The 15,800-nt window shown below is 43.7% G+C and overlaps 1 protein-coding gene across 5 annotated transcripts in view; it reads right to left on the bottom strand.

The window, feature by feature from the left end:
* Nucleotides 1–15,800, bottom strand: part of CROCC2 (ciliary rootlet coiled-coil, rootletin family member 2) — an 89,657-nt gene that overhangs the window by 65,621 nt on the left and 8,236 nt on the right. For 3 of the 5 annotated variants that reach the window (XM_083742029.1, XM_083742028.1, XM_083742030.1), the window contains exons 2-6: nt 15,164–15,317; nt 13,227–13,372; nt 5,378–5,461; nt 4,174–4,280; nt 3,139–3,298 (exon numbers count right to left, since the gene is read on the bottom strand). In XM_083742029.1, coding sequence (XP_083598155.1) covers nt 3,139–3,298; nt 4,174–4,280; nt 5,378–5,461; nt 13,227–13,372; nt 15,164–15,317 — 651 coding nt within the window. Of the gene's footprint in view, nt 1–3,138; nt 3,299–4,173; nt 4,281–5,377; nt 5,462–9,422; nt 9,576–13,226; nt 13,373–15,163; nt 15,318–15,800 lie in introns of all 5 variants that reach the window. The other 2 variants (XM_083742026.1, XM_083742027.1) reach the window with 1 other exon arrangement.

The raw sequence follows: 15,800 nt of genomic DNA on the forward strand, positions 1-15,800 counted from the left end.
GCTGCAGGCAAGTAGAAGGGTTACAGAAGATACAATTTAAATTTACCTACAACTCACTAGATTGCTTTCCTGGCACTTCTTTTGCAAGCTGCGATGGACGTTTGGAAAAGTAAGGCAGAAAATGTTAAATAAATAACTTGCAACTAACCTTCAGTTTCTAATAAATAGTACTTTCAAGCCAGGCAGGGATACTGCTGCGTCATCCCCGAAACACACAACAAAACTGTTAAAATGCAAACCAGGAACTCGACAAAATGCTTCCTCTCCGAGGTTGTAGTGAGGCTGGCATCAACTCTGGCTGAGCAAATAAGAGCTCTGAGCTCAGAACTTGGCCAACGTATATATGAGCTAATATTTTGCTGCACACATGAGTATGTCTCAGTGCTTGTAAAAGAAATCTATACATACAGATTATTGTTCTGCAGTCCAAATAAATAAATAAATAAATAACACCACCCAAGGCTTTGCTGTTTAGAACTGGAGTTTTCAAGGTTTCCTATTGGATCCAGACTCCTTCTCACAGAGGAGCTCTTTCATAATACTGGAAGAGCTCCAGCAATGCCTTGGTGGTCTCCGCTCCATAGAAGGGTAATCCAACAGCAATTTTAACTAGAGCACTACTACATCTGGTTAATAGGGTATGGAAATACTAAAGCAGTGGCAAATATGACATGATAGAAGTGTCACTGGGTTAAAAATGCCAACAGCCCGTTATGGAATCAGAATGGCCAAGATCACTCTGTTTGTTCTGCGAGAGGGGCAGTCAAAGAAAGAGAGTCAGAGAGAGACAAATGGCTTCTCAATCAGGACAGATCATATTCAGGGAGAACCTAGAAGAACAAAAAGCAGGCCAATGGAGGGGGAGACTCTCCAAAGATATATAGACAGAGAATCAGTGAATTGTAGCAAAATATTCAAGGTTAGCGGGATGAAGCTGCTAAGATGAATGAAACAATGCCAACAGAGCAGAGAGCCAAGAAGTACAACTGACTCCAGTGTAACAATTCTCACTTCAACACTAATAGTCCATGTTGACCCAACAAGAAAAGTGATGGGCGAAGGCCAAGTATTACATATTTTGGTACACAGCTTGTTTACAGCCGGCATTTACAAGCAAGATAATTATGAAGATTGGGAATAATTTATCTTTGAAGCAGCAGAGTCAAGGACAACTTGGCCAAGAGGGTTTTACTGTGTGTGTTGGAACACTCCCCATTTTTTCTGGTGGCCAAGAACATCAGTATAGTGATGTGGCATTAACCTTCTAGCAGCATAGGAGATATCATGAAATTTCAGGTGGAAGAAAGAATTCTGGATTTGTTCCTGTGCTGGAGTTTCAGCGCCATTAACCTAAGTAAGAGCCAAACAAGGGAGGATGGCAAAGAAAAAGGAAACCACAAAGGTGCTGGCATAAGACAGAAGGATTAGGAAATGGTGCTATTTGTGTTTGCAGTGATGCTAAGGCATAAGGTTTTGTTTAGTCAGCTATACTGAGCATGAGCTGTGTGCTGCAGCTTATCTGGATGAGGATGCAGAAGGACAGAGCAAGGTGACATCAAGCCAGCATGGGCCTATTGGTGGGATCAGCAGACTGGCTTCACCGATGGACCCACGCATATCCCTGAAAGCAATGGCTGGGGCAGATTCCAGATAGTGAACAGTGTGGCAAGGTTACAATAAACTGTACTCTACGCATTTGGAAACAAACCCAAGGCAAAACTGTTGATACATGACAACAATTCTGAATTCACTAACCCTGTACAATGTTCGGTGCCCCTCAGTCTTGTAGATAAAACTCTTTAGCAGTTGGCCTGTGTCCTCTTCGAGAGGAGAGATGCTTATTCATTGAACCAAAACACACACTGCCTTTGCTAACTAGGAACTCTGCATTTTGCCAAATACAAATACTCTGCCAAACCCAAACTGGATTTACAATGCATAATAAATTCAAAAATGCAGCGTCCACAACCAACATTTATTTTCTAGAGAGTTTATTTTGATCTGGGTTTTTTTATGAGATAGAAAAGAGGGGACAGTAAGAGAAGAGGGAAAAGGAGCTCCCCCCCCCCCAAAGAAGGAGTAGGGGCAAAACTATAAATGATTTTTATGCAAGCAACTAGCAATAGCATTGTTTGTTTTTAAGGTAAACAGCGGGGGCTGGGGGCTGGGCTTGAACAGGACAATGTGGGTGGTGGGTGGGATAGTGGGATTGAACCCTTTGCCAACACTGTAGTCCTGAGCCAGATCAGTTGCTCCTTCAATACATAACATGTTATATAGGCATTCAGAGGAAAGCTCCCACTGCCAACAACAGGACTGCAAGGAAAGAGGGAATATGGGCTATGGCACTCCCCAAAGGACTGGAACTGGAGAAATACAGTTGTACCTCGGAAGTTGAATGGAATCCATTCCGGAAGTCTGTTTGACTTCCAAAATGTTTGGAAACCAAGGCGCGGCTTCTGATTGGCTGCCAGAAGCTCCTGCAGCCAATCGGAAGCCGCATTGGACATTTGAGGTTCCAAAGAACATTCACAAACTGGAACACCAACTTCCAGGTTTGTGGCATTCGGGAGCCAAAACGTTTGAGTCGCAAGGCGTTCGTCAACCAAGGCATGGGTGTAGTAATTTTAGCGCCTGCTAAAAACATTCCTGTTTAGACAAGCCTACCTAGATGCTTAGAGAATGGAGGTAACTTTAATCACAAGCCTACCTAGATGCTTAGAAAATGGAGGTAATTTTAATCAGTTTTAGTATTTTAACTTTTGTCTGCTTTAAAATAGGGCTGTACATTTTTCTTGATTTTCTTATCCTTTTGTAAACCGCTTTGAGGGTTTTTGTTTTTTTTAAATGTCAAAATAATAAAACAGCAGCCTGGAGGGACTATGAGCTGAACCAGTGAAGGCACTGAAGATGAAGCAGCGATATTTGACTCTGAATTTTCTGGTCTTGGCAGGAGTGCTGATCCTATGAACAGCCAACCCAACAAGATGCTGAGTTGAGCAAAGAATTGGTACAAAAAAACTCCCAGTGCCAAATCTGCTACAGGCATATAGTACAATGGTGCAACATGAAGAAAATGGACTTCTAATCATTATGTTGCCTGGCATTTCAAAAAGCAACCAATAGGATATGTTGTACCTCCCTGCCCTTGTGCCACTGGGACTCCTTCTGTTCACTCCTCAGCCTGTGCACTTCAGCGGTTGCCCTCTCCAACTCCCCTGCTAGTCTTTGTTTTGAGGAGTTCATCTGGTCCAGCTGTTCCCGAAGAAGAGTATTCATCTGGGAAAGACTGGTGCTCCTAAGACAAAAAATTAGAAAGCCAAGGACAGTGTTTTCCTCCACAATCACAATATGGCACACTAGTTCTTTTGAATCCAATAATTCCTCTATGTCTTTATGTATATCAAACCACATTAGTCATAACAAATGTACTAAAGAATAAAAAAAATGGTGGGTTTTGAGCAAGTCCCACCCTTTGGGACAAGACCTGCCCACATTTGTATGACATCAGGCATAGGGCAGGGAGGTAAAGGTTGCCCATAATGGCCTCATGGGCGAATGGGGAAGCCCAGTGACCTGGAGGTTCCCCACCCCAGCTTAGGATAAAAGGAATGGAATATGGATATGACACACCTAAAATATTGTTCATGATTTGCAGTAATAGATTCAGGGATGCTGCTACCATCAAATGAAAGTTCAATGACATACAGTTGTACACTTCAAATGGAACATTAATTTATACCATTCCTATGGATAAAATACCATGACCACAATTTAAAGAAATAGTCACCAGTGGGGGACCTCTAGCATACGAGTCTAATTATGCCCAGCATGGCTCCCAGGTGAGGCAAGGCCATTTCCTACAAACCATGGCCACCTGCCCCACACCTGGTATCCTGTGGCATCAGATGTGGGGCAGGATACAGTTATCTATCAGGAGCTTAAAGGAACTCTTGATGGTGCTTTCAAAAGCAGGGATCTCTGCCAGCGCTGAGCAGTTGCAGCAAACCTCTTTGAAGGTGTTCTCTCTGCCTCAACCAGCTGACTGGTGATGAAAGTGTGTCTTCAAAGGAGGCTACCATAACCACTGGTCAGCTGATCACTGAAGAGCAGTATTGCCAGTATACAAATGTACCATATAAACAACCCCCCTGAAGCAAATGGCAACCTCACCTCTGCTGCTCCTCTTCCAGGTGGATGAGAGTGCTCTCCAGCTCTGTATTGTGGTCATGCTCAAAGCGGAGTAAATGCGACTCCGTTGAGTCTAACCTCATCTGCGCCTAGAAAGATGACGGATTGTGCATCAATATTAAAGCAGCGCACAGAATGATTGGCTGGCAGGAGCTATAGAAATACGCATGTCCTTACATATGTTGTACAGCACAGAATCTGTTTAAGGCAATAGGAGACTTTCTCAAAATCCCGAAACTGCTTTTTAAAAATAAATATTTGGATTTGGGAGGTCTGTGATTGGAAGAAAAGGTAGGCAGCATTAAAGACAGCCATTTCCTAAACCCTCAGAAATAAAACAGGTTCTGGGCAGGGTTTTTTCATAGACGTGGGAGAGGTATTCATCCCACATTGCTCTGTATTTCTTCACATGACACTATCATGTCCTAATAATTCCTAGAGCCTAGTTCCTTCAGCTAAACTCTTCTCATGGGTAGTAAAAAAATGTGAAGCGAAAGAATATGATGGCAGCAGGCTAGATGTGGATGGGAAGACTTTCTATCCTTTTTTCCACACCAGCATGTCATGTTCCCCTGCCCTGGTCACCTTTTTCCTGAAATACAAAAGCCCCAAATGTGGTAACCTTTCATTGCAGGGAAGTTGCTTCAACTACATGATCATTTTGGTTGCCCCTTTCTGCACCTTCTTCTGCTCAAATTGCACTGTGAGGCACTAGGGATCTCTAGTTAAAGCGCGGCGATAATTGCCTTTTAAGAACCGCTCCGTGTTTAGGCTTCTCACATATAATTGTAGTCATGCCTAAGTTCCCCTCTGTGAATTATAATCCCCTCTAAACCCCACAGGCTTTAGCCTTATATAATATTATTACTCTGTTGTGAAAAAGGCTTTGTACCCAGAACGTCCTTCATAAAATAAAAGTACTCCACTGGTTGCCTGTATGGCCCGTACTTTACACACACAAAACACCACCAAACTGGACATTCAGAAAGCCAGTGGGAGTCTTTAAATGATATGAACTACACAAAGACTAGGCTGTCATTAGGCTAGGCTGTCTGCCAATCGCTCGCTCCAATTAAAGGTGCATGGCGTGAGGGGACAGTGATCTACAAATTGCCCACAGTGCTAACAGTCAGGCTGCCACATGCTTCATCACGATCATTTATAGCATGAGAAAAGCCATGCGCACCATCTGTTTCTGATGCTCACACTCGGAGGTTTTCTCCAGCAGTTGTTGCTCCAGCTCCCCACATCTTTTCTTGTACTGCAGCATCTACGCCAGGGAATAGAAGCAGCAAGGCACTGCTATGAAACCATCACATCAGCACAAGGTTTTATGCTTGCCCCATGGAACTTCCCCCATGTGTCCCCTCCCCAAATTTGCACCAGAGGGTTACCGGGTAGGGGTGGGGGACTGTCAAAACAGATTTAGAGGGGTGTAGGTTGGAGAAAAGAAAAAGAGAAAAGTCCCATTGCATTGTAGGGGGTTGGAGCAGATGAGCCTTGAGGTGCCTTCCAATTCTGCAATGCCATGATTCTAAGTGTCTATCCTTCTGCTGACAGGATGGTTCCTTAGCACTGCACTGGGTACAAGCCTTAGGTAAAGAGAATTAAAAGAGAAGACAAGAGAGAACAAAGGAAGGAACCAGCAGCCCAGGCGAAGCTACTTACCAGGAATAAAAGAGGCACGAAGAATGAAAGCTTGATCCATGAGGCCAATTTATCCAACAACTTTAACAGGTCTTCAACAAATTCTAAAGAGACTTCTGAAAACTTACTTGGACTACTACCATGACATCTGATGGAGGTTGGTCAGTGTAATAAAACAGTGACTATGATAAGAGCCGGACCAAGAGAACCAGAAGTATGCAGTCACATACAGTATTAAGTTCCACTACAGCTATGCACATGATATCAACTTTGCCAATCTGTAGTCTAACACCACCCCCAAACTTTATCTTATGCAAGCTATTGTTAAAGAATGTAACAAGCTCTGCCCCCATTGACTGGCATTGTTGACTAGAAGATCAAGTATTTTTTTTAAAAAAAAACAAAACCCATAAAACTTTACACCAGGACAGAAGCTGGTACTTACTGTGGGGAACATGCATCACACAGTTGATGTATTCAAGCTCCTCAGACTGCATGCACAAATAAAAATTGAAATGGGGGAAATGTACCTCTTTACCTTGGGATGTGCCATGTACAACCTCCCATCACCTGTTGCCAACTCAGAAATTCTCCGTTCATTTCTCTTGCACTGCAACAGTATACCTGGAGAACATCTATTCTCCCCATGTGCTTGTTCTGGTGGCAAAAGTATAATTCTTTGGGCCATATTCTACGTGCAAAATGGATCCCACACAGGTGGTTGTTCTAAACCCTATTTCTCTTCAGCTGGGATCTGCTTACAGCACGGATCTCATAACTAAAGACCTCCTCTCTGTCTGAAGCTTGATATAAAAAGATGGAGGAAGAATTTGAGAGTTTCCTGGCACCATTTTAATCTCTGTCAAGAAAGGCCAGACCTATAACCAGAACATTTTTTTTGAGAGAGAAGCAGCCATTGTGTGTAATAAATACATGACTACCTCAGTGGTCAGCAAGGAAGGAAGCATCTGTACTTAAAGTAAATTTGAAGGAAGCAGAATATAGATTCTTAAGAGTATCAGCTGGGAAATGGAGGACGAGCATCTGAGGAAACGGAAGCTGTACTAAATAAGCCTGAGGTAAATTCCTCTTGTGGGGAAGGGTCAGGGGAATGGTAGCATTAAAACAGATACCATGAATAAGAAAACTGGAGATTGCAGAGTTTGGAGAGACTAAAAGATAAAGTGCGAGATTGGCTACACTATGCTCAGATTAAAGAGGTTTTTAAATTGGATAAAAAGTTAGGATTCCAGGTGGAAAAATCGAAATTGGAAACAGAACTGTTAGAACCTAAGACTAAATTACTTTCAAGAATGTATAACTTGCTGCTGAGGTGGAATACGCAGGATGAAATGGTTAAATCAGCTATGATAAAGTGGGCACAGGACATTGGGTATAATATTATGTTTGCTGACTGGGAAAGGTTATGGACCACCAGTATGAAGTTTACGGCATGCAATGCCTTGAAAGAAAATATTATGAAAATGATATATAGGTGGTACATGACCCCAGTCAAGCTAGCAAAAATATATCACCGGTCAGACAATAAGTGTTGGAAATGTAAGGAAACTGAAGGAACGTTCTTTCACCTCTGGTGGACCTGCCCTAAGGTTAAGGCCTTCTGGGAAACGATATATAATGAGCTGAAAAAGGTATTTAGGTATACCTTTCCCAATAAACCAGAGGCCTTCCTTTTGGGCATTGTTGACCAGAGGGTGTTAAAGAATGATCGAACATTATTTATGTATGCAACAACAGCAGCAAGGATACTCGTTGCTAAGTATTGGAAAACTCAAGATTTGCCCACGCTGGAAGAATAGCAGATGCAACTGATGGACTATATGGAACTTGCAGAAATGACTGGCAGAATCCGAGACCTGGGAGAGCAAGAAGTGGAAGAGGACTGGAAGAAATTTAAGGACTATTTACAAAAACATTGTAAGCTATATGAGTGCTAGGAAGGATGAGAGATTTGAAAATAACAGGAACCAAAAAGTTAGTTGATAAGATTATGAGAATGAGTGAATTTTATGAGAAAAATAAATTTTGAATAAATATTGTGTTAAAATTAGGTTTTAAGATCTAGATAAAAATATTCAAAGTTAGGGACAAAATATTGGAAATGTGTATAATAAGAGTTGAAACAAGGGGATAAATTGCTGGCTAAAGTTTTATAAATGTGGAACGTAAGAGCGGGAGATGTGAGGAAGTCCAAAGGATGAAGAAAAGATGGATACTACAAGATGTAAAATTTTTTGTTTGCTTTTTTTTTGTTTTCTGTCTATTATCTGTTTATTCTGTCTCTTTTCTATTGTATTAAAAAATTCTTAATAAATTTTTTTAAAAAAAACAGATACCATGAATAAATGCACTCTCTGCAAGCTGTCAACAGGCACCTAGCGCAGGTGAGGGAAACCAAGGTTGGCAGGGACACAGATGGCAGGGACACTGGGAAAGAGGCTCGCTTGTGTGAACACCTGAATAGGGATGGAAGCATGGCTGCTAACCAGAAGCAAGGAATGACTGTGGTTGCCAAAGCAGCTAGGAATGAGGAGAGAGGGGCCCAAAGAAAGAAGGCTATTCCAGCTGCACCATCTTGGGGGGGGGGGGGAGGCAATATGTCCGCCTGATTATCAGGACCAAAGGGGCCGTTTAAACCAGGGGTAGGGTTTTTTTTGAGTACGAGGGTTGCATCCCCTTGAGATAGACCTTCTGGGGCCACATGGCAGTGGTAGGCATGCAAAAATGGGCGTGGCAAGTCACAAAATGGGTGGAGCAACCAGTGGCGTAGCGTGGGTTGTCAGCACCCGGGGCAAGTAATTTGCGCCCCCTAACCCGTGGATTTGCACCCCCTAACCCTAACCCCCAGATGTTGCGCCCGTTGCGGCTGGCCCCCCCTGCACCCCCACGCTACGCCACTTGGAGCAACAGATGTGACTCTTACCTTTTTACAGTGGTCTGCATTCTTGTCATACATATGCAGATGTTTTCTCCTCCTGCCCCCACCCTCTCTGACCTCAGTCCAGACAAGAAAGAGGCCACACGCCTGTTAAGTAGAAGCACTCCAGAAGGGCGTGCAGCAGAGCCAGTGAAGAGTATAGTCTGGATAGAGAGAGTGTGGCCTCGGAAGAGTCTTAAGGGCTGAATAGAGGGACCTGGAACTCTGCCTGCACCCCTGTTTAAAAAATACCCAAAGCTCCTCCCCAGAGCTTTGGACAAATCAAGGGAAGGACTTCTTAAGAACCTAAGATGCTGTCTAATGCTATGTTTGCCAATGGATCCACATGGAAACAACTGAAACTGCTAGTTGGTGGGGGCTTCTTTCTTCTTGTAGTCTCATAAAAAAAAGCCTGGTGTGCTGTTCTCATCACCTGTGAGTACTGGTCCCTACAGAACACATGGAACAAAAAATGCTAGGCAGGTACAAGGAGCATGCTTTCTAAATCAAAAAGACAGGACCAACAAACCTAATGGAGAACTTCTGCAGCAAGCCCCACTGCTGAGTCTTTATGGAATCCGTCTGTGAGACCCCACCATCTTCCCATTCATGAAAGGTAGTGCCTGTTCAGGTTAATGCCACCCACCTTGTTCTGCATCTTCTGCACTAGCTGAGCCTGGCGCTGCTGCCCATCCTGGTAGGCTTGCAGCTTGCGCTTGTATGCCATCTCATCCTCTTTGAACTGCTGTCTCATCTGCAGGAACATTGTGCTTCCTTCCTCCTCTCCTCGGAGCTCCAGCTACAAAAGCAAACACCCTCCCTGATCCAAATGGCAGAGCAAGGGTCAGGAGCAGAACAGCAAGGAACCAATGCCTGGCTCCTTAGATGTCATACAAGAGCAATGTGGCAGGATGCAACCAAATGAATGGAAAATAAATAAATCTGTGTTTGAAAATGAGCTCTAGCTTTGCAGAATTCAGGGTTTCCAGCATGGCTCCCAGCTGTTCCTGGACCTCTGGACAACAGAAACGTCATTTCTCTGAAATACACATTCAACATCCCAAATACTCAAAATATTCATGCCTACATTTCGCAAATGTAATGAGAATTCATGCAAATATGAATTACTGAATTTGCATGATCTTCTTTCTCTCTTCCTTTCAGACTGTAATGCGGCTGAAATCCTGCAGTTTCAAATTGGCTAAGGCTGGTTACAGATTTAGATCTTTGGCAGGGGGAGGTTGAACAGGAGGAAGAGACTTACAGAGAAGCTGAAAGGTCAGTGTACTTAACAAGAACACTACTAAAAGCCTTAAGGGAAGGAAATATAGTGGTGATGGGCACAGAATCTTTCTGTAGACACTGCCTGCTCATTTTGTAGAGTCTCTTGACATCTAAAGGGCGATAAAACAAGCTTTGAAAAAAATGAAACTTGAGACTATTACAGCACAATCCTATGCATATTTCCTGAAAAGTCAGTCTCACTGAGTTCAGTGAGACTTATGCCCAGGTAAATGTGTACAGGATAGCAGCCTTAAGCTGCAACACTAAACAGACGTGCAGGAGATTAAGTCCCACTAGACACACTGGAACTAAATTATAAACATGCATAGGATTATTCAGGTCAAATAGTGCCCTAGATACTAGGTCTCACACAATCCTGCACTTTGCACTACATGCAGAAATACACCTGCTCGAATATATTTATGAGTTGGTAGTTAGAACCTCAAAGCAAATGGTGGCAAAAGCTTCCTCATGGAACTCAAATGCAGGTCATTCTTCTGCCTAGCAAAATTTACAACGACTACAGCAGGGGTGGGGAACCTCAGGTCTGGGGGCGACATGTCACCCTCCAGGACTCTGTGCGACCCTCAGGACTCCTCCAGGCCACACACTGTTCGTAGACTCCCAATTTCCCATGGCACATCCTTCACTGGCCCTGCCCTGCACCCCCCTTGACTGTTTTTGCTTGGCTGGACTGTGTTCTTGAACTCTGACAATGCCTCTTACTTGCCTAGATGGAGGACAGAGAAGGGATGGTGTGTGGGTTTGCGTAAGACTAGCCTACTATATACAGGTGTAATGGTTATATGGGGTTGCTCGTGCGTAAGTTGCCGCCACTCCTGGCTAGGTAGCCTGGTTAAACCTTTCCTGGCTGGACAGCCCTTCACTTTGTGGCTGTTCAGTCGCTAGCAGCATCCGTCAGTGGGCGTTTCTTAAACTTCTTCCAGCAAAGAAGCTCCTTGACGCCATGGCTACGCCTACTTTCCCTGCACGGAAGTCTTCTGCGCAGGGTGGGTGTGGGCAGCGGCGGACCTGTGCTCTCCCCGCTGGTCTCCAGCGAAGAGTCCTGGAGCCCCCTCTCCGATTCCCCCATCCGCCCCCCTTTATCCCTGGTGTTACGCTGATTTCCTTCCCCAGCAGATGAGTTCCCTCTTTCCCTGCTTGGCCCTTCTCCGGCATCGCTTGGGCGCCCTGCCTCCACTTCTGGCTCCGATGTCAGTTCCATGACAACAGGTAAAATTTACATTTGTTTCTCCACCCACTTGTTCCTCTGGACCCACCCACCACTGACCCACAGCCCACAGAAGGCGACTCAGGAGGAAATGTGGCGCTTGGTCAGAAAAAGGTTCTCCATCCCTGCCCTACATGAATCAAGACCTCACCCATTCATTCCGCTTCTTTCGGCCTCCCAAATAGCATTCATTCCATTGCTCCCATTCAGCAAAAAGAAGCAGCTGGGGGCAGGGCAGCAGTCCCAGTCTGTTGGAACAGCTTTTCGGAGGGCTTGATGCTGAGTCAGGCCTGGATCTCCGTGCCTGTCATGTGGACTGGAGGCAGGGATTGTTTGGACTTATAATTATTTATGCTCCTCTGGATGGGAACCTTTGTCTAGCCAAGAATGTGCCCTATGTTCTCCAGGCAGCAAACCAAGCACCAGTTTCTCCCGGGGAAGGGGCCACAACAGCTAAGCACCATGACCACCTGCAACTGCATACTCCAGAAAGCAGCAGTGTGTGAAAACAGGGCCAACATCCTGTCCGCTCTAGCATGCCTGAGGAGATACCAATGGACTGTGTCTGCGCACCATAATCCCCCAACATTTGCACACTAGAATGTGATTCCTGGCAATTTTCCTTCAAAGGGTCGCTGCTGCAGCAGAATGCTAGATGGTTGGTTGGGTTTAAAAGCAGCTGCTCTGCCATTCTGTTTCCGAGTCTACTTTCACACAAATAAACACTTTGAAAACATATTAGCTGCATCTGAGTAATGAAGACATACTGGCCAAACATTATGCTTACGTTAACCTTTCATTCTTAGGTATAGTGTGCTTAAGCTACTGTAGTATGGGAAAGACAACCTAGCAGTCTAGTTTATCTATTAAGGCCTCTTCCTCATTATTTTGATTTATTTCATAGATGCTCCTCAATTACTTACAACATAACATATTATTACAGTACTGTATTCTACTTTCAGCTGGAGAATGACGCTGAACCAGATGGTACTTGGGCTGACTTGAATTCAGGAGCCACTATCTTATAAAAGGGGTGTGCAACTTGATAGAAAATGGGAGGGGTGCTTCCAGCCTTCAAAAAACATAGACCACTGCAAAGAAATAAGGTTCTTTTGCTAGAAGCTCATCTTTTCCTGATTGAATGTCTTTCTTACGAAATTCTGCCTGGGTGCTCCTAAGGTTTACACGAGCCCAAAAGACCACAAAGCTTAGATGCTCAATGAGAGATATATTTTTCAATCTTTTCAGATCCAAGTCTCACCTTTCACCCCAAACTGTAATATTAGACCCACTTTATTTATTTGTTTAATCCTTCTCTCATGTGGTCATCGTGTATGACTATCTATGTGTGTTTTGATTTGGAAGCAGCTCTCAGCGACTTCAAAATGGAGCCAAACTGATAACCATTTGCGAAGAATACGGCGAGGTGCTTCAATAGTCCTATATACAGCCTGACTTTTGCGATGTAGCCCACAGATTCTGAATGCCCTTCCTTCTTTAAAACTGCTCTTGCTAGGTCTCAAGATATGTTTATGGCATTGAAGGGCAGCCAGGACTACAAGGAGTAAAGCAAACTGTAACCTACTACGTAAGTTCTTGTGGGAGAGCAGCCAAATGAAACAATGGAACCAATGTCCATAAGCTGTATATTGTCATGTCACAGGACCTGCCCAGGACATGGGGAAGTGTGCATGACCAAGAGTCATGGCAATGTAAGGTTTATCTGAACTTATGAGTAAGCCCTCCATCTTAATTCTCTCTGTGTTGCCAGTCAATATGTCCTCAGCTGCCAATCTACACCAGCTGCAAGAGAGAATGATGGATAATTGTTTTGTGACGGAGCTCTCAGCTGGATTTGTGTTTTTGCAAGATTGTTCCATACAAAAAGTAGCTTGTTTTTTTTTAAAGATGGGTTTCTTCAAATGTTGATCTTACCCTCTCACTAACGGCATGGTATTTGCTAGCCAGCTCATCCTTCTCTGCACGAGTTTGTGCCAACAGGTCCTCAAGGCGTGAGAGCTCCTTCTGCAACAAGCGGTTTTCTTCTTGCATATTGACTACAGAGGCTGTTTCTGACAAAGCTGGAAACAGCAATAAAAGGAATAGGTTGGCTGCAGGTAGCAAGAAGGGACATATTTAATTCAGTTCACAGTGAAAGGTGAATCTACCAAATCCACACTTTTTGAAACACTATGGGAACACAACCATTCTAAATTTGCACTTATCTGAATTTTGCAATAGAGTTCTCCAACCAAGTGATGTTTTTACAAAAATATATTCATGTATAAAAATTGCTTGCAAAAATGTGCACATTAGTCAAAACTACCTATAAAAATGTGCTTATTAAGAGAATGCACACGCAGATGCCTAAATGAATTTAAGATTTGAAAAATTAGAAACTGCGAGAACTAAAATGGACAGATAATTTCATTCCTAGTTCCAGGAAAGGCAACCTATGAACAGACTGAGGATCTTCACCCTACCAAGGTATATGGATTAACCCCTTAGTACAAAAACTTTGGGATTCAAAGCATAAGCACTTACGTTGTCCAAAAGGGATGTATTAATACTAAGAACTGATTGCAAGCAAGTACTTGATACAAGATATCTGCCTTATTTATTTTGCTAAAGCATCTTCCAATAAAAGTTTAATGTTTTAACATGGCAAAGCACAGCATTCTTTCTCCCCTTTTAAGGGACAAGGCCCATTATTTGAGCCAAACTATGAAAAGGAAGTACCAATGTTTCAAAAGAGTTCCAGGGACTAAAGACTGTTCTTTAGCAAGAGACACCTGCATTCATTATCTCCCTCTGTATGTTCCAGGGTGCTTTCTAGTGTTGAAAACGGGTTCTGGGGCCAGATGATGTCTAGCCAAAAGTGTGGCCATGGGTTTACAAAGCTGTATGGAAAGCTGCCTTGAAAGGGCCTATTAATCACAGGCCGCAAGATAGCCATGCCCAATCGTTACAGGGATAATGATGATCTTCCATATGGGGACTGAGAAGCTTGGGCTAATTTTCCAGCTCGTGTCCAGGCACGATGAGTGTTGCTTGGCAGGTTGCTTAATCTTTCTGATCCTCAAATGTAACATGACGGCAAACAACTTTATACTGTCTTCTGGAAGCCTGAGCTAAACTATCTCCCTCAGTCTTTGCTTGGTGGCTACGGCTGAGAATCTCTAAGGTTCAGGAACTCTTCCCAACTGTAATTTATTTATTTTTGTAATGAGAGAGAAATCCACAATGTCTTTTGGGGACATAAAAGAAAAGGGCAATCATCTGAAAGAAAGGATGTCCCTTGGACTTAGGACCATTGTTCTCCCCTTGCTATAGGCTAGGGTTGGCCAAGGACATTTTGCTGCTTGAGGCAGAACAGTAAATGCTCCCCAGCTGCAAAGTCAAGGTGCATGTACCCAAGAGCAAACCATTTGCTGCCCTTTCTATGTCTGCTGCCTCAGGCATTCCCCTCACTCTGCCCAATATTAGGACTGGCCCTGGTGATTGCTCTTTCCCCCTTCCATCTGGAAAGGCTACTTGCTCACAGTCAGAAACACAATATTGGATTCATTTACCATGAACAGAAGCTGCTAGTTTTATACAGTACTCTGAACGAGTCCAATGGACTGCTTTGCATGGAATGGAAGCAAGGAAAGGCTGTTACCACATGCACGGTGATAGTGGACTGAATTTTCTGTCAACTTCTTCCAAGGAGGAAGTCTTCAGAAACATCATCGAGCCAACACTGCGTGGTATGTGGGGATGTTAGGAGCTTCGAAGCCCCACCTCCTAATTTCCTGCATTTGTTCTTCCTTTGAAAACCCCACCCTCGGGAGGTCTCTGCTCTATGTCTCTGCCAAAGTCCCAGACAGCACCTTGGGATGATGATGGCTCAGCCAGACTCTGTGTGATGATCTGTCGGATCCTAGCTGGGACAGTTGTGGGTTCAGCTCTCTCTCCTTCCCCTTGCACGGTCAATGCTTTGTCATCTTTGCTCGCTCTGGGATGCAGCACCGTATCCTCCAGTTTCTAAAATACACACAGAAGTTAAGCATTGGCTGGCAAGCTTGTAAGGTTTTATTTAGCCATTGCTGGGCCCTGGGAAGTGATTACCTCTTTATGATGGACTTTCTAAACTGAACTTAGGCCTAAGAATGGCTGTCACATAGCTAGAAACCTTTGAAGGTGTGTGGGGGTGTGTAGAGAGAGACTGCTGTAAAAAAATGTGATCTCTTTATATCTCATTGACATTCAGCGCATTTCAACAAGTTATAAACTCAATAAAAATAGAAAGGCAAGGATATCTACAAGGCCGGCCTATGTACACAGCTTCAGCTAAAACAAAAAATACAATGATACCAATCTTTTAAACTTATGAAGGTCCAGGAATTCAAATAACAGCACAAATTATTTTCCCCTCCTCACTCACTCTTCATGTACAAAGTTAGCATTTTCAAAATTGCTTATGCAATATAATACAATTCCCTACTTTGTGTCCTCACCTAGGTGGGT

Source organism: Podarcis gaigeae (assembly GCF_964106915.1).
Source record: "Podarcis gaigeae genome assembly, chromosome: 5".
NCBI classification, from domain to species: domain Eukaryota; kingdom Metazoa; phylum Chordata; class Lepidosauria; order Squamata; family Lacertidae; genus Podarcis; species Podarcis gaigeae.